This window comes from Aedes aegypti, chromosome 3, assembly GCF_002204515.2.
Source record: "Aedes aegypti strain LVP_AGWG chromosome 3, AaegL5.0 Primary Assembly, whole genome shotgun sequence".
In the NCBI taxonomy this organism is placed as follows: domain Eukaryota; kingdom Metazoa; phylum Arthropoda; class Insecta; order Diptera; family Culicidae; genus Aedes; species Aedes aegypti.
The window spans coordinates 277,379,108-277,399,388 of record NC_035109.1 but is presented as its reverse complement, the minus strand read 5'-3'; the positions used below and the strand labels follow the sequence as shown (position 1 = coordinate 277,399,388).

The 20,281-nt window shown below is 36.4% G+C and overlaps 1 protein-coding gene across 4 annotated transcripts in view; it reads left to right on the top strand.

The window, feature by feature from the left end:
* LOC5577136 (leucine-rich repeat neuronal protein 2) overlaps window positions 1–18,662 on the top strand; it is a 502,666-nt gene extending 484,004 nt beyond the window's left edge. For all 4 annotated transcript variants that reach the window (XM_001663174.2, XM_021855555.1, XM_021855556.1 and 1 more), the window contains 2 exons: window positions 8,069–8,229; window positions 16,577–18,662. In XM_001663174.2, the coding sequence (XP_001663224.2) occupies window positions 8,069–8,229; window positions 16,577–17,597 (1,182 nt within the window). In that variant the 3' untranslated portion in view covers window positions 17,598–18,662. The remainder of the gene's footprint in view (window positions 1–8,068; window positions 8,230–16,576) is intronic.
* The last annotated feature ends 1,619 nt before the right edge of the window (window positions 18,663–20,281 follow it).

The following is a 20,281-nucleotide window of genomic DNA, read 5'->3' as shown; positions in this document are numbered from 1 at the left end:
ATTTTTTCAGTGCTTCATCTAATTCATCTAAGAATTCTACCAAAAAATCATCCAAAGATTCATTAAGGAATCCCTCCAGCGAAACTTCAAGGATTTCTAAACAATTTCTATAAGGATTTTTTCCTGCGATTCCACCTCAATAAATCCCTCCAAAGAAATTTAAACAGGAATTTCATTAAAAATTCCACCAGGAATTGCTCCTATCAAAACTCTTCCAGTGGTTCTTCTAGTGCATCGATTCCAAAATTTGTCTATTGCGTTCCCCGGACCTGTCAGCACGTCGCTTTGCGTGTGCAACAAAAAGCGAGGTGACGAGGTGTGAGGCTTCGCAAAACCCGAGTTTGGGAAAAGATGTTCTAGTGATTTCCCTTCAGCGATTAATCCAAACATCCTGGTAGGGATTGCTTAAAGAGATTCCTACACAAATTTCGTTAGAAGTTCCTTCAAAAATTTCTACAGAAATATACGTAGAGATTTACTTCAGGAACTCTCACAGTGATTCTACTTAGAATTTCTCCAAGAATTATTCAAGGAATTCCTCCAGAGATTACTCCAGGAAGCCTTCAGGGATTGCACAAAAAAATACTGCAAAAGTATCAACAAAATTACACGGGATTCCACCAAGAATTCTCTCATAGATTCCGGTTAAAATTTTTCAAGAGGTTTCCCCAGATTATTCTCGGAAGAGTCTTCTAGGGAATCTTCAATAAATTATTTTATAAACTCTTTCAGTTTCCTTCAAAGATTCTACCCAGTATACTTGAAGGGACCCTACGAGGCATTCGATATGTTATTTTAAGGAATTACTTCCATCCAATTACACCAGAAATTTCTCCGAGTATTCATAATTAAAAAAATCTTGTACACGCAAATAAAACCGTTCCAGAAAATGCGCACAATCAGTCATGAACTCTGGAACAGGGTAAATTTCGGTTTACAAAAATACACCATGAATATAAATCACGGCGTCGGGAACTATGTTCCTCAAACCATTCGTAACGCCTGCGAAACTGATCACTGGTAGGAAAAAAAATCAAGGATCCGTGATTATTGTTCTAGTATACGAGAACAGTGTTCTTGGAACCAGGAACACAGTTCATGGTGATGTTTCGGATACCGTGATTTTATCATACATATTGGAAACTTTTTATGACCGGCTTTCCGTTAATGAATTATTCAAGAAGTTTTCGCTGATGCAATTGTATTTATTCACAATGTATTTTGATGCCTAGACTGTAAACCCGTAAGCTACGCAGTCCAAAGAAAACACGATAAGGCAGCATGAAATCACAATTTTAGGTATCGAAAGCTACGCCCACTAATTTGGAAGAACACACAATTTTTCAGCAGCAAATCAAGCAGCATGAAAAAAAACTAGTTACTTACTTGGTAATGCATGCAAAAAAACACAGCTCCAAATAAAAATTTCGCTGAAAATCTAAAACAAAAATGCATACTTTGCATACCTCCATTCCGGACCGCCATTCCTTTGTTGACTATCGTATATTTGATGCTGCGCATGCGTTATCATTTTTGACAGCGCGCGTGAACAGCGTTCTCTTTATCAGGAATCAAATCGTGAAAATGGTTCAATGGGTTCTGGATATCGTGATTTGAGAGTCATGATACCGAACGCGTTACTAAACAAACATGCTAATGAAAGAAGCAAGAACTGTGTTCTTGGATTACGGATTGGGTTCATATAAACGAGATGCAAACATTCACGTTTTCGAGAACTAAGTCATAAAATTCAACAAGCAATGCGTTCCGTTTACCATGACTTTTTGTTCACGATTATGAGAACGGATTTTTTTGCGTGTAGCAACTTCTTCAAACATTGCTTCAAAAGTTTTTTTCAGAGATAAATTAAGGAATTTCTCCAGGGAATTCTCTGGGAAATTCTCTAACAATTTCACAAAAACATGTTCTATGACTTTTTCCAAAAATTCCTTCTTCGGAGAAATGTTTTGTTTAAAACTCTGAATAAATATCAGTGGAATCCTTGAAGGAATAATCTTATGGAATTTTGTAGCTATCTTTCTGATGGAATACTTAGAGTGGAGAAAGGAAGAATTTCTAGTTAAATTCTTCGCATATTCCTGGTCTATTCTCTCGTGTAAATATTAGTGGTTGTCCAGAAAACAAATCTTGTGAACTTGTAAAATTTGTTGGTTAATGCCCAGGAGAAATTTCTGATAACCCTAAAAAATTCTAAGAAGGGAAATCCTAGTAAAATCATTTAGGTATTTTCTGGTAAAACTTCTGGCAAAACTCTCTGGTGAAAATAATAACGAAACTCTGGTGATATTTCAAGAGTTAACCCTTGAGAACTCCTGGTAAAATTCCTTAAAACACTCCCTCTCGAAAAATTACTGGTGAAATAATTAGAGGAAATACTAGGGGGTTAGGACCTTCCTTAATCGAGTGGTTAGAGTCCGCGGCTACAAAGCAAAGCCATGCTGAAGGTGTATGACTTCGGTCCACGATCTTTTCGTTCGGAAATTTCCTTGACTTCCATGGGCATAGAGTATCAAAATTGGCAAAATGCTCTCAGTTTATAACTGTGGAAGTGCTCATAAAAAAACTAAGCTGAGAAGCACGCTCTGTCCCAGTGGGGGGGGCATAATGCCAAGAAAAAGAAGAAGACATAGACTTGTAAAGTCTCTGAAGAAATTACTGACGGAATCTTTATAGGAAATTGTGATAAAATCCCATAAGAAATTCGTTACCCTTAGAGATCATCTTGGCGAGACCCTTAGAGGATTTTTTGTCCAAAATGTTTTGGAAAAAACTCTAGAGGATTTTTGAATTCCCGGTCAAATCACCGGGAAAGGAAATCCTAGCGGAATTTTCGAAAGAATTCCTGGAGGAACTACTGAAGGAGTTCTCAGAGGAAACTCTGAAGGGATTCCTTTTTTAAATTCCAGGAGGAACTCCTAGAACTGGACGATATACTGGTGAATTCCCAAATAACTTGTGAAATCCTAATAAGTAATTTTTGGTAAAATTGCTTGAGGATTCCGCGAGAAATTCCAAAAAGAATCCATTGAGTAATAAAACCATTATAAGTAATGTTCGGTAGCATCCCAGGAGGAATTCCTGATAACCCTTGAGGATCTTTGGAGATATGAATTCCTTGAAGAATTTCCTTGGGAATTCTTTGAGAATTCCCTAGAAAAACCGATGGATGGAAATGCTGGTAGAATCCCTTAAAAAGATTCTGGGAGGATGGAACCCGATGGAACCCAGAATAAACCTAGAGGATGTCCTGATAGAATTTCTGACTGAATTTTAGAAGGTGTTCATGATGGAGTCCCTGGAGGATTTTATAATGAAATCTCAGAAGTATTTCAAAAGAAATCCAAAGAAGAACTTTAACGGTGTCTTTGTGGAGTAACTTTATTACAAAAAATAGGTAAGTCTGAAATTCCGAACTAAAAACAATTAGACTTTGCTCTTTCATTTGCGACCAAACTCAAATAAATCGGTCCAGAAATTTTATTGTTTTTACATATTTTGTGTGAAGTATTTATGGATATGTGTTTTTGGACCGACGCACATTGCGTTGAACGTATGGAAATACGGGATAAACGGCAAGATCAAACCATTTGAACACCTTGGCTTGGAAGGTAAGGATGTTCTTGGTCAAAATGACATATGATATACGCATAATCGCAAAACTGTCTCAAGTGTTATTTTAATAATTTTCCACGAAAAACCTTGAAAATCGTACTTAAATTGGTCATAATGATGTAAGAAGTCATTAGGAAATATTTCTCGCAAAACTTATGATCTCGTCCTGAGGTCAAACCTCGAATTTTCAAGAGCACAAATCTAGAGAACTTGACAACCTTTTGTGTTGAACATTTTATTGATTGGCGCCGGCGAGTGACCAGTGAGTTACCGGTTGTCTGCTTCTCTATACGACAATGCGGATCTGCTCAAATCTGAGTTGTTTCAACGCAAAACCGTAGTTGAGCCTAATAACCCAAATTGGGCTAAATTTTCAAGGCCTCCATTATGTACTTAGCCTTTGAAGCCATAAGAAAAATTAACTTAAATTTGGTTTGATTCAACGCAAAATTGAGTTCATTCAACCCAAGCTTGAGAATAATGCATTTACCCAAATTTGGTTTATTGGGCCAAACTACCCCCATTGGGTAGGTGCAGCTCTCTCTATTTTTGACAACATTGGTGGGGAAGAGGGAGAATACCGAGAGATTTCGGGTTGAGAGAATAATCGATATACTTAATTTTGGGGTTAAGTCAACTAAAAAATTAGGTGAACTTTTTCCGTGTAGACTTCTGCTTTTGAAAATTCAAGGATTGGCTTCTATGTATCTTCACCTTAAAAACCATTGGTAACCGAGTGTGTAGCTCGTTGTTATTAAGCAGATAAACGGACCAAAATAAAAACTATCACCGCTGGGAAACAGAGGAGGATCTTCTCTTCATCGTAGCATTGTGGAATAAGATGTAAATCCATTCGTTTGCTCAGTAACTACAAGCTACACACCTATGACTTTTGGGGCGAGATCATAAAGTATGCGAGATTTTTCTTTTTACTCGTAGATACAAAAGTGAATTATCCGCCTTTCAAACAACACAATTTCAGTTATTCGAATTGACTAGTAGAGAGCTTCGCATGTGATAAACCTTGCTATAAGGCATGTAACATACTCGCCCCATGGTGCTGAAAAATACGCTATTTTGGATGGTATTTTAGAAGCTTCAAATCTTATATTTTTTATGTTATTTTATTAATGACGCAGTGCTTATGAAAAGATAAGAAACTAACATCATGAGGCTAAAATGGATTTGGGATTTTTGTACATGTTTGCAGGGGTTTAATCCCATATTAAGCTAAATGATAGAAAACAAACTCATTAATATCTCTTCTGCTATCCGTCGGATTGAATTCCTCTCTTCAGCAAATTTCTTTATTATTGTTTGAAGAATGAGTTATATGAGTTCGATTTCCGGTCGGTCCACGATCTTTTCGAAATGGAAATTTCCTTGACTTCCATGGGCATAGAGCATCAAAATTGGCAAAAATAAATCTCTCAGTTTATAACTGTGGAAGTGCTCATAAGAAAACTAAGCTGAGAAGCACGCTCTGTCCCAGAAGGGGGGACATAATGCCTAGAAAAAGAAGAAGTTATTACAATGGAATAATAAATTTGTACTCACATTACAGTACTAGCGTATTTGGAACAAATTTCAAAATTTCTTCATAGTAATTTCCATACAAACCTACATTGTCATTGGGCCACCTTTAAATCACCACCTAGAAAGCTGAAAATTTCACGGAACACTATTTTTATAGTAAGAATGGTAAGGAACATATGGGAGATTCGATTCTCGGTGTTTTTGAAATTTTGAACCGCCCTAATGTACATAAACACATAGATACGAAAATACAAACATATGTGCCAGTCGCCCGAAATCAAAAAAAAAAAAAACTTTAGACACCCCGACCGATTTTATTGGTTTTTGCAGCAAATGAACGCGAGAGTCCTAGACATTATTTTGGCGAAGTTTCAGACTTACCTATTTTTTTTTATAGAGAAAACTTTTAAAGTAGATGGAGTACCGTGTACCTTTTAATTCCGCTCCTAAACGGAATTAAAAGGTACACGGTACTCCATCTACTTTAAAAGTTTCTCTATTTGAGATTCTGCTCAGAGGATTCGAACATTCATTAAAGAGTATTTTTTTTTATTTGTTCTACGAAACACACCGTGCTTTTGATTGAGTCCCTGCAGTAACTCCTAATAAAATCTATTGAAAGACTCCTGTTGATATCCCTAGAGAAAATTCTGATGGAATTCCTGGAACAACTCTTGGCAGAATTGCTGTAGGAATCCCAGGTAGAACAGCGTAGAAAAACACATGAAAATATATTGAGAAAAGCATTTTTATCCATTTACTACAATCTAGGGTGAAAAAAAACCGTTCTAAAAATATCGTTCGTCCAAATCGAGGGTGACGCGTTTTGCCCCCTATGGGCAAATTACCCCCAGTTCCTCTATCATTGAAATTGCTGTTCGTCGACACCTCGGCGAATTGATCAGCCAAGGCCTAAGCAACCTCAAACAGCCTTAAACAACCTTGTGACCGTCAGGGAGTTAGTGAAAGATATCTACGGCCTGCGACATTAAGATAGGGAAGTGCTCACTACTATTATTTATAAATTTAGTTGGTGTTACATCAATTAATTTGATAAAACCTCGTTAACGATGTTATGCCAATTTACTCGGTCCATGGCTGTGTCTGTCCAACTTCGATCTTGGCCCACGTTCTCCAGATCTTGTTGCACTTGATCAAGCCATCTCGCTCGCTGTCCTTCTTGTGCCAACCAGATTCGACGCGAACACTATCTTTGCAGGATTGTTGACCGGTAGTCTTGCAACATGCCCTGCCCAGCGCATCCTTCCGGTTTTCGCAACCTTCTGGATACTGGGTTCGCCGTAGAGCCTAGCGAGCTCGTGTTTCATTCTCCACCGCCACCGTTCTCCTGCACTCCGCTAAAGATCTTCCTAAGCACCCTTCGTTCGAACACTCCAATTGCTTGCAGGTCCTCTTCCAGCATGGTCCATGCTTCATGTTTATAGAGGACCACCGGTCTTATAAGCTTGGTGCGGGGGTGAATCTTTCTCGATCGCAGCTTCTTCTTCAGCCCATAGTAGGCGCGACTTCCACTGATGATGCGTCTCCATATTTCACGACTAACGTTGTTAACAGTCGTTAAAAAGGATCCAAGGTAGACTAACTCATCAACCACCTCAAAAATATCCCCGTCTATCGTAACACTGCTTCTCAGGCGGGCTCTGTCGAGCTCGGTTCCGCCTATCAGCATGAAATTTGTTTTTGACGCGATTCTACCCAATTACCCCGAATCTCATTACCCCCAATGCCATTAACCCGAACGCCATTACTCCGAATTCCAAAACCCCGAACGACCCATCACCCCGAATGACATTACCCCGAATTTCAATATCATGGGGAAATCTTAATCAATATCATCATGTCAAGATAATTGTAAATTCGGGGAAATGGCATTCGGGGTGATGGAATTCGGGGTAAAGGTACATTCGGGGTAATAGAATTCTGGGTAATGGAGTAAAATCTCTGCCGACAATATCCATATCATCCGCGAAGCAAACAAATTGGCTGAATCTTGTGAAAATCGTACCTCGGTTATTGAACCCGGCTCTTTCGAATGACACCTTCTAGCGCGATGTTGAACAGCAGGCACGAAAGTTCATCACCCTGTCAAAGTCCCCGGCGGAATTCGAACGAACTGGAATGTTCGCCCGAAATCTTCACGCTATTCTGCACACCGTCCATCGTTGCTCTTATTAGTCTTGTGAGCTTCCCAGGAAAGCTGTACTCGTCCATGGTTTTCCATAGTTTTTCGCGGTTATGAGTGGAACTACTGAAGATTCATGTCTGACATGATTTCTGCAAATGGTATGAGCAAGGAAAATGCTGTTGTTACTAAAAATGGCATCACCGAAAACGATTCTGTTGTCAAATATTTCATAAGTTCATTAAATTAAGCAACATTTGCGAAATACAATTAAAAAGGCAGAATTTTCTTAGGACATTGCCTACCTTTAGGCGTATTCCGTGGTTCAAATTGTTTTATTTTCTGAAATAACTCAAAAAGTAATTGACTTGTAAGCATTTGGTTGCCGCTTCAAAATCGATGAACAGGTGATGCGTTGGGACTTGGTATTCACGGCATTACTGGAGGATTTAAATGTTCACTACTATGAGTTAGTGTTAAGATTTTGAATCTTTCAAAGCTTACTTGGGTCCTTAGCTGCCGAATATTTGAATTCTCATAAAAATATGTTTTTTTAACTGTGTGTTATTATGCTGGTGCTATTATGAAAACGAAATGTTACGAAACTATTGAAAATAGATTCAAAACCAATAAGCCAAAATCAAATGAATCTATTGCAAATGGTCAAAATTAGTGAAACACTTTTTGTTCTAGTGTAATACAAAAATTATATTCCTTCGCATTCAAAAGCTCATAAAAACAATCTGCGTTTTTCAGGTCGTCCCAACGGTGCAGCTCTCCAAGTTGTACAATCTAACCACACTTTCGCTGAGCGGTAACTCGTTCAGTCATCTGGCAGCCGTATCGTTTCTGAACCTGTTCCACCTCCGGGAGCTCCACTTGAACCGGCTGGATCTGCTCGAGCGCATCGACGCACGGTAAGTAACAGTTTTGTGTGTGAGTGACAATACATCGAAAGACAAAACGTCGAATTCCAAACAATAGGATAAAACATCGAAAGGAAAATATTGGAAGCAAACGAAAATTTCTTGGAGGAATGATTCTTTTCACTTGCGGTTACAGGCGAAATTAATTCACCAATATATAAGAAAAAAAAATTGCAAAGTTTTTTGTCTCCAACTAATAGTAATTTTAGTCAAAATTTGTTCCAACTTCATTTTTGAAATTTTATTTTGAATTCTCTATGAATCTTTCTTCCTGGCATTACAACAACAAGTCCATATTAGTACAGCATACAACCTGGCCGGCCTTAAAATTTGTTTGCTTGTTTTAATACACATTTTTGGTTTTCTGTTAACATGCATATGTATATAATACACAGACACTGTATATATTTTTTGCATTTGGCTTGAATGCCCTCAATGTGATTTTTGAAGTTTATTTTTTATCTTGTATGTCTGGATACTAAACTTCAACTGACAAATTTATTGGAACCCTCTCAACGCGACAACTTTTTACTTGATGGTTTCAAATGTAGAGCTTTTGCTTTATGTAAGAATTAAATAAGTTGAGTTTTGGAAGCATTGTGCCAAACATGATTCAAAACACATAAAATCGAACACGATGTGAAAAAAGTATTCTGGAAAACATTTCCAAATCACTGTTGAAATACCATAGAGGTAGGGCTTTCATCCAATTCTCCGTGAATTAGTTGCATCTAACCCACTCCCTACTCGCGACACCGACAGTCAGTCAAAGCTCTACCGTTGTTGCGTTGTTGGTGCGACAGCTGCTAAGCAAGGATTTTGGCACTTTTCTGGCGCCTCTCACGTATGAATAATTCAATGGCGTCGTGCGATTCAGAGTGCGGCTCACACGGGTTGATTAAATAATTATGACTTAATTCTGCTGCTTTCGGAACACATGCTAACTCGATATGTGCTTTATGAGGCAAAACGCTCAGTAGGGTGCGGTCTGTTTGTCTAAAAATCTCAAAACCAAGAGTTTGAGTGCTTTTCGGGGTTCATAGCATTTGAAAAGAGAAACCTCAAAGTATGACGATCAAAAAATAGCTTTGCTATTTTTCAACTAATTTCGAAAGTTTTATCGTCATTCTTTTCAAAATTGAATTGATAAAGTAGAACTTGAAGTTCGCAGTACTTCAAATTTGCATGTAATTAAAAAAAAAATAGTTAAAAATAGTTGTCCATAAGTTTTTACTTTTTCTTATACTAAAAAAAATGTTTGTCTATGCCGGGGCGATAGATTTTGCTCATGGTTTCGCGCGTGTTTTCGTCGCCGGAGATTTTTTTTTCGTTTCGGAGCGTCTTGCTGGATAGTGCCAGTGATGCCACATACACAGATTTATCTGTAATTACACAGATTTTTTCCTGTTCTTTCCTACAGATATCTGTGATCAAAGATCACAGATTTTTAAAATAAAAAAGATTTTTAAGATTTTAGGATATTTCACGAGTTTAGGACATATTGTTGTAAGAGATAAAGCAAAAATGTCATTTCTCTGTTTGGTTTTTCTAAAAACATAAGTATTTTAAACTTTTTGAAACATGCATATGAAAGATGCATATATCTTTAACTTACTTTAAGTAGAATTAGTTCAAATGCAATAATTGTTGACATGCCAAATACCGGAAAAATACGTTTGCAAAAGTTCTTTTTGATCTAAAACATTAAATTTTGGAATTTTGCACAACACAGATTTTTACCAAGATTTCTGGAGGTTCACCTAAGGTAAAAAAGATTTTTTCGGCCGAAAACACAGATGAGATTCGGAAAAAATGTGGCAACACTGGGTAGTGCTTCGTGAAGCCTAAGCAGGACAGTTCGCCAAAAAGATTTGCTGTCAGTGTCAGTTTTGTGTTCAGTCGAGGATGGATTACCAGCTGGTGAGTTCGTTTCATGCTTGTGATAACACATTTTCTCTTGAAAGCGTAACTATTAAGTAATATTAACACAAACTTTGTATGGTTCGTCACTATAAGTGTCGCCATCATGCTTTTTTCTTATACAATTCCAATATACATATATTTTTCTCTTTTTGACATTACTAAAAATTATCTTTTGAATTGTTCAACACTGTGAATGTTGACGTATTTTTTAAAACTTCTACCATATCGAGACAAAATGCACAGTAATACTCATATGTAATTTTCAAACAAACTATGTATCGTTCGTCACTACAAGTGTCGGAATTATTCCTGTTTCATATAATTTATAATACATAAGGTACCGTGGGGTAAGTGGATACAGAAAAATCAATAGTTAACTTCATCGTTATGTATAGCTAACGTGAACAGTTTAACTCAAACTTGTTTCTGTGGATAACAAATAAGGGACTATTATACTTCAAATCGTCATTTATTTCGATTTTTCTGATTGTTATGTATTGAGAATGAGAGACTTGAAAATTTGCGCCAAATGATCCACTTGCCGCACCATGGTGGGGTAAGTGGATCACCATTAAAAAACAATCTGTTCTCGAAACAAATGTAGTATGATTATGTTTAATAAGAATGATATTACCCTTGCACTTGTTATTAGTGCTAGTAATGTTACATTTTATTACTTTAAAATTAAAAAGTATCTTTATTTAATCAAAATATAATAAAAAGTATGTATATATTAGTTCATACTAATTAAAACACAAAAAAAACATTGTAACTAGAAAAATTTGGAGAAAATTCATCCATTTATACGCATAAGTTATATAGAAGTGTTGTAGGATTATTCCTAACGATATTTTCGAAAAGCACTCTTGGTTTAAAAATATTAGTTACATTTACTTTTGAATAACAAACTGAAATCCTTCTGTTTTATATATGAATATATGTGTATCATCTGTCTAGAACAATTTATATGGTCAAATCATGTACGAGACTATGCTTTCGATTGGAAAATTAGTATATTTTGCTCTTTTACAACTCAGCTTACATAAACCACGAAAAGTTTCGAGTGAATTTTGAAATTATTATTCTTTTTATATTTTTTTTTATACCAGAAAGGTTAAAAAAACTTTTAGGTGGATTAATTCAAATTTTCTATGTTCAATTTAACAAATTCAAGCTGGGAATGGAACAAAATAAAGGAAAACAACATTTGCGGGTATTAAAGCTTATTAAAATTCTCCTAAGCAGTCTGCCAATAAATGATAATTATTCTTGATCCACTTACCCCACCCAACTAAAAAGTAGGGGTAAGTGTACCATGTCCAATATATTTGTATTTATTCATAAAAATGACATATTTTTCATTGTGATTCATTCAATTAGAACTGAAATGCTCACCATGTGTCGAAAAAAATAATAGAATTTGATTTTAGACAGAGATACAATGGATTTTTGATTGATGGAAAACAATTTTCAAATTGATTACTTTTTGCAGCTAACAAGTTTGCTTGTGTTAGTGTACGTGTAGTATCAGTTTTGCAAAAGTATCAGTGTGGGCGTAAGAATATAACCTAAAACGAAGCAATGGTGCGAAAACATTCAACATATCCAAGTATTTAGGCTTTATATTGACAAATGATCCACTTACCCCACTGATACACTTCCCCCACTGTACCTTACATGTAATTTTCAGTTTTCGTCATTAATAAAAACATCTTTTGAATTGTTCGACATTATAGATGTTGACGTATTTCACTGTTCGACAAAAAAATTTTTTTTGATGGATCAGGGACGCGTTCATAAGGGTCTTGAAGTGCAAAAAAAGTGTAGAAAGAGGCCGTTTTCAAATGATTTGCAGCACCCCTGGATTATTTTTTGATAAAGTTTGAAAATTTGGCATTTTTAATCACAAAAAGTGTAATAAGCAAAATATCAATATCTTTTGAAATTTAATTATTCAACCATTGAATTTGTCAAATCAATATTTTTTGGCACTGGATGACTTCAGGGAGACGTGCACTATTTCAGAAGAATATTGGCATCAATTTTGTACAGGAATTTGGAATGTTAACGATCATTAAGCAAGTATGTGAGGATGTGCACCATATAAATACTACTTTTTTTTTCTATTTCACACATCTGGTTCATTATATAATAATTATTATAGGTTCAAGAAGACGTTTGATTAGGATTTGATTCTTTGCTCCATTAGATAAAGCAATGAGCAATGTTTTCAACAAGGATACGACTACGGAAAATTTATGTGTCTGTTATGTTTATATGGGCTGGTTGGTCTAATAAACTCTTAGCAGTAATACAAAATTAGGTTAGACACTGACATGTAAGTGGTCTTACATGAGCTAGTCGGTTTATCAGGAGCCGACGGCGAAGGCTGTGAAAAATGTGATAATATTGTTATATGCGATTTTCAAAGATTTTGATAGGTACTCATTAAGAATAGATTGCCTATCATGAGGTCCATTTGTTATCAGAATATCCCTAGAAATTACAGACTAACGTAAAATAGCAACCAATTATTTAGTAATCAACATTGTCATTTTTTTTTGTGACACCACTTGACAGCCACTCAGGCAGGCATGATTGATTCAGATTCAGCAGGCATCAACCCTTTTGAATTGTGCACAATACTAATCATTTATGAAAACTGATTTAGTGGTAACATGCCTGCTTCTTACTTGTAAGATGAAACAATATCTGGTTAAACCATTTCCGATTTCTTTTGTTTAACACTTTACATATTTTTCGACAATTTTAATCAAACTTTCAAATGGAGCGTTTGTTTCTTGTTCAATGGGATGTTTTCTTCAAATGGGTTTAGTTGTAAGCATATTGGAAACATAAAGAAGTCGACCATTAAAGTTAACTTTAAACTCGTTTCCCATATGTGGCCAAACGTGTCCATTTATGAACTCCCATTCCCATATCCTCTAAACGAGTAGAAATGCTTTTCGATTAAGTGAAGAAACAATATATCCATACATTTATGATAAACAATTTCGCGAAACTTCACTTCTTTAAACAGCACACCAAAAAATTCTTAGATTTACACGTAACGTTATTTTAGTTTCAATCATGTAAAGCCATCTCTCATGTATTATTCAATGATAAAACCTATAAACACATCTATTATATACAACATTGTTACCAAATTCCTTTATATTGAACGCGAAACGCCTTCTCTCAAAGAATGTTGCTTGCAAAACGGCTCGGTTTACATGAGTTTCCCGCTGAAAATTCAATCATAAATAATGCACATGAAATGACACGCCGTCGATTCATCCATGTGCATTATTTTTGGTAGAATATTCAGCGTAGAATCATGTAAACCGAGATTTCTTGTTTGCAATTTCACTTTCAAGATGCAAGAAAGCATGCAAGATTGGCGAATGTTGGATGTAAGATCATGAAATTTTTCAGTTTCTATCAGTGTTTATCATTGAAGAATACATGAGAGATGACTTTGCATGATTGAAACTAAAATAACGTTACGTGTAAATCTAAGATTTTTTTGGTGTGTAATGAAATGTGTGAAATATATAAAAGATGTGTGAAATGGAAAAAGTAGTATTCATATGGTGCACATCCTCACATACTTGCTTAATGATCGTTAACATTCCAAATTCCTGTACAAAATTGATGCCAATATTCTTCTGAAATAGTACACGTTTCCCTGAAGTCATCCAGTGCCAAAAAATATTGATTTGACAAATTCAATGATTGAATAATTAAATTTCAAAAGATATTGGTATTTTGCTTATTACAATTTTTGTGATTTAAAATGCCAAATTTTCAAACTTTATCAAAAAATAATGCAGGGGTGCTGCCAATCATTTGAAAACGGCCTTTTTCTACACTTTTCTTGCACTTCAAGACCCATATAAATGCGTCCCTGATCCATCCAAAAAATTTTTTTGTCAAACAGTGTTTTTTAAAGCTTCTACCAAAAACTTCTCGAGACAAAAATACAAAACTAGCTTTAAATATAAGTCGTATATTTCCCCCTTGTCCATGGATCGCATCATCGACCAGAGGTGACTCCCAGATCTTTTCCTCCCTCACTAATAAACACCCTTCCCGTGGTGATTGTGGAGATGCAGAGGTATTCTCGGTCTCCAGAAGCAACAATGATTACACCCTAACATTCCTTCCCCATCCCAACTGACTGTAAGGACTTGGCCGGCGCCGTTATTGATCAATAATATCAGATCTGCTAAAATTGCACTTCGAGAGTAAGCGGAAACTCCCATCCCTTATTCATTTGGATCGTAGTGCAATTCTTACCAGTTCCGATCAATCACGGAGTAGCAACCATTGACATGTACAGTCAGTCTATGCTATGCTGCTATGCTATGCTATGCTACTAAAAAAATGTTTGTCTATGCCTAATGAACACTAAACCTATTTCAAATATGTTCACATTCTTTTGCATCTATTTTGATTAAAAAAAAATCGAAAGAGTTTAGGGTTATCAAATTAAAAACATACAAAAGTGTTTTTGTTAATTTTAAAAACAGTGATTTACTGTGCAGGTATTTTAACCAAATTTTTATTTTGAATTCGGTTCAGGAAAATACAAATTTAACTTTGACATTTTGACCCCCCCCCCTTCTTCAAATTTTTTGGACCAAACTTTGCAGTCTGAAAAAAAAAATAAATTTAAATGTTTTCTGAAAATTTCAATCGGATTTGTATCCGATGAAATTGATTAAAACGAACTTTCGGAAAAATAAGCCGCACTCTAATATTCAGCCCTATGACGGGGGAATCTATCGCATGGTCGGGGGAGTTGCGGTTTATAACGGCGGGACAATTTTGCAAACGAGCACCCGTCCGAGACTGGGAACGCATCGCAAACGGCACTCTGAAGTTTCCCGGAGAGTGTGCGGTATTGACTCATTCATTGATTTTAAGGGGCTGTGAATATGGCAGATCATCAAATTTTACTGCAGTTCGGTTCGGTAGCAGATTGTTGCTGGCTTTACTGGCTGGTTGGAATCGAATATTGCTGAAACGAGGGTGGGTGGAATGGGTTCGGAGGACAAATCGTTAAAATGTAGCTACAATTTAAGCACTCTATCTGGCACTTCTGCTTTTGGAAACCGAACACCAGTAATAGCATGTCATCAATTTTGTGCCTCAAAGTGGGATTACACCCCTTTTTATGCTGATCCCATCATCATTTATAGGAAACCGAAATACATACACGTTTGTCTGGAAATAATGGAAGTGTACTATTCAATTGATTCAAAAGCTTCGATCATTAGCGAATTCATAGATGGGGTGCTCGGTTCGTCAAGTTTTGATTATTTCTTTAATTGTGTTCATTGAAAGTTCTTAAAAGTAAAAAAAAAAATCTCGGCGAGTCTCATAATCTTGTGCTGCGCGTTCGTAATTTTTTTCTGCTCTCGGAAGTTTTAAAAACTACCTACAGCAACAAAACGGTACTTCTCAGTGATACAAAAACAGTACTTTTATATATATTATTGATCAATCTATATATTGATCAATCAAAAAAGTAATCAAAAACATGAAATTGACCAATTCCATAATGATGACTATATTTCTACACGCCTTAAGACTTTTACAACTTTTCTTCATGCAAGCCTTCATTTATCGTCACAGCAAAAAACACCACCCAGAATGAGCTAACGAGCTAACGTTCGCAGCGATTGTGGGCACGTGTGGAATTTATATGGCGCTTTCTTGTGCGGAGCTGCCGAAGAGTTTTTGCTCCATTCAAATCGGCTTGGAACATGTTCATTCAATGAGACGCCCGAGTTTTAACGCCTATACCTATAAGTACTTCAGCTGAAAGTTGTCGTAGAAGGCGGCTCCTAGTCCTTGGTTGCGACGACGCTGAATGAAGATATGTTTCTTCGAGAAAGGAGCTTTGCTTTTGCATACATATTTCCATTCAATAACGTTTTTTTACACGCTCCTCAGTGGGGCTCCGTCCGGATGTGCTGGCCTGTGAATGTTGTGTACGACGTGCGATGTTTGTGGTTTTATTACACAGGGTTTTTTGTGGGAATTTTTGCTGTGTCAAAGCTTTCAGTTATGTATAGAATCCCTGCCGCCACAACGGAATTGAATAATTTCTACTTGAGTCGTTAGCTCTAAAAAGTTCTGGCAGCTACGTGTTGAACATTGTGGATGATATAGTAATCAATAGTAGCAAAATTTTAAGGTCTGATTCAAAGATTTTTTTTGAAAGCTTGATTGTATTTGTCTTTTCTCCAAATTTGACTGTTTATCTAACACAATGTTCCAAATAGTTCTCCGCTTACTTTTACAGTGATGGTAATGCTCATCACATCTTTTGGCTTTTATTTAGAAAGGCTCCAAGAAAAATAAATATAGGTATTTTTATTTTCTACCGTCTTCTTCTTTCTTTCAGAGCCTTCGTCGATAACACGTACCTCCAAATCCTTTCGCTGGACGACAACCCTTCGTTCAGTGATCTTCCTCTGCGACTGTTCTATGGCAATCCAAATTTGATTGATATCTCGATGCGTCGAAATGCTCTGGTTTCGCTGGATGCAGTTCAGTTTCCTCTGGACAGATTACAACGATTGAAACTGGCAGGAAATCCGCTGGTTTGCAACTGTTCTATCCGATGGCTGTGGCGTTTAGTTACCGGAACCGTAGACGAAGATGACAGTGATGGCGTGGGCATCGTGGGCAGAAATGGTGACAGTTTGGCGAACATTACCACAGTGCTGATGATCGATAAGGACGAAATTGGATGTGATCAGAACGAAGATGGGTTGGTGACGAGAAGAATCCTGAGAAATATGTCCGAAGGGGACATAAACTGTCCCGCACATTTGGTAACGGTTATCAGTGTGATAGCTAGTGTTCTGTTGGTGCTTGTGGTTGCACTAGTTATGATTTTCTATCGAAAGAAGTTTAGGCAGCGGAAAAAGATACTACAAGAAAGAAAGAATGTACACGAGAGGATAGTACCTCAGAAGGTAGACAAGCTAGAGTTGGAACGATATCTTGCACAACAAGTATTGGCTAATGACTACCGAGAACTAAGACCTTGCGATGCTACCATTAGATATGACTCTAAGAGCTCGACACAACCTCTCCGAACTCCTGATCCAGAAGAATCCGATCACTACGAAAACATTGATTACCTCCAACATCAGCGAGCTTTGAACCATCACAGTCATCCGTATCATCAAAACCAACACACCCATCCCTACCACCAACAAGCTCAGAATATACCAACCATGACCCTCCAGAATCCCAACCAATATTCTCAAAAGTATCCTCCGTTGAACCAAACGGCCACTAATACCCTTCCAGTGCCTCCTCAACAGCAGCGAAATGCACAAAACCACCCTTACTCAACGAACTTCTTCATTTACGTGCTATATTCGCATTTCATCTTCCTGTTGTTGATATTATGATGAATTACAGTAACTAACCGGTCTAGATCATCAACCCCGAGCTCAAAACGCTGTGTAAAAATATTTCTAGCTGGAAGTTTCGTTTGTTAGGTCAAATAATGTTCAAGTTCTATTGTTTTCAACCCCATTCGCGAATACGTACACAAACTAAATGTTGACAAAAAATAAACAAACACCAACGCTGCATACAATCATTCTAACTCACACAGAAAGAGATCATCTATTTCATATATTCATCGCTAGCAAGAAACATAAACGGTAAAAGACAATTTATTCGTAACGATATACATGCAAGAAGACAAGTGAAAGCAAACAGAATAGAAAGTAGCAAACAAAAGGAGAGGATATAATCTATTTTGTACAGTCATTTTTCATATTTATAAGTGAATTCTTCAATCAAATTGTAATGTACATTCAGATGCAATAATAACTTAAATAGTCTAGGAAAAACAAAACTCAGTTGTTGCGACGACTAACCCGAGCAGCTCGTTCTGATTTACTTTGTTACATATTTTCCGTTTCCCATAATTTGTTCTGCCATACTAGCACTGTAAGTTTTTGATTTAACTTTTGAACTAAGCAATCGTTATCCGTACTTTATTACGACAGATGATAAGAACTACAATTAGAAGGGAAACACAATACGCAAAAGTCAACTAATTCAAAGAATAAAACATTTTTGATACCATTTTCACTCATTTCGAATAAAATTCTTGTCCAAGTAATACTCTGAACGGGCATAAAAAAACAACAAATGAATCACATTTTCTACACCGAAAACATAAAAGACAAGATAAGCCGAAAGCAAACCACAACAACATTAGAGTTAAGCAGAAAAAACTACAAAACAAAATTTAAACAGAGAAATTTCAAATGCTTCATCATTGATATAAGCAAAGAAAAAACGCGTGGAAAAGGAGCCAATAAAATAAACTATTTAACGAAGGATTTTTGGTGAAGCTAACCAGCAAAACCGTAACAAACAACCACACATGCTATGTTCTAATATAAGTTGTTATAAGACTGAAGACTATTGCGCAAAATAAAGGATGGAATATTGAAAAATGATAGTTTTTGTTATAAAGAATTTGAAAGAAATTTGACTACTTTTATTTCTATTTTTCTGGTGTTACTTTTCAAATGGAGGCTTTGTTTCATTCGCTCGATTCGTTCATATGTTTTTGAATGTGCAAACATGTCAATCGTACTAATGAACAATTTTGTCCTTTGAAGGGAGCAGACACTTGATAACCAACATGCCCAGTGACATATTCCGAAAACAGTTCATCAAATAATTGGACTGCAAAAACAACTATCATAGGACCTGGATGATTTTTTTAGAACAACCCCTCGGAAAATTCTTTGAGTAATTTCCAAAAAAAAAACTTATATGTATGATCAGTGAATGGGGAAATTTTTAGAGGAGCCCGAGTAGATATCCCCGAATAACTGGAAGAAAACCCCGAAGGAATACTTGCGCTGAGAAAATCTTTATTCATGAAATCTATCAAAAAATTCCTAACATCTCTGTATGAATTGAGCGATTTGTGCAGATTGCTTCATGAATTGTAGGAGTAAGAAGCAAAAAGACTAGAGCTAAGTGACAAAAATCAAATGTTAAAAAAATTAACTTCCTTGTGCAATCGGTACGGAAAATGAACAACAGGGATCGCAGTAGGCAGCGCGCGCGAACGGATGTGTTGAAAATTGATCTGTCACGTTTTTATCGTCTCCACAAATTATTAGAATAGGTGCAGTTTTTGAAAAACAAAAAATGTTTATAGTGGAAATAAGTCGGTTTATTCTGCACGCGTTCTGCTGGACAGTGCTTCGTTCAAGCCCAAGCAGAAAGTGAAGATGCATCGAAGCCGGACCACGGAGAGCCAGGCCATGGCGCTGATGGTGACCAATCGATCAGGTTTTCAGCTTGAGCCGCTGTCTGGTTCTCTAAATGTGTTGAGTTTTGGCTTCGTTTCATCTTTATCAGAAAAATCGGTTTTTTTGTGTCGTCGCCGAAGTATTTTTTTCGTTTTAGTTTGCACGTGTTCTGTGTGCAAAAGAGTTCAGGTTTTCGCATCACCGGAGTGATATTTTGCTTTTGTGAAATGAGCATGCTGATGAAAGTAGCTTAGAACTGCTCAGATAAGGATGGATGGTCAATTTGGTGAGCTCGTTTCATGCTTTTATTTTAAATGTACAATATATTATGAAACGTGGTATTATCATGACAACAGTGGGAATGTTGCTTAAATGAATGGGTTTGACACAAATATAAACAATTCGTCACTGTTAGTGTCGGAATAGACTCTTGTGCATTAACTTCAAAAGCTCCATACGTTTTCATGTCATTTCAATTTTATGTTTTATTTTGAATTTTTCATGAATTAAAATAAAATATGTTTAGTGCACATATTGAACTTGCAGTCTCTAAAATCAACAGTTTCGAAGTTAGAATTTTTCAAATAAATTACATGCAATACCTCCATTTTCAAAAGTTATTCTTGAGTGAAAATGATCGTTTATTTATGGAAAACACTTATTCTGCCATACCGAAAGACCCGAAAGACCTGATGGTTAGATGGTCTGAAATAATAAACTAAACTAAACCATAGCGAAAACATGTGCAAAATTTACTGCAAATCGAATATGGTCGAATTATGTGACTGACCGATTTGACATGAAAT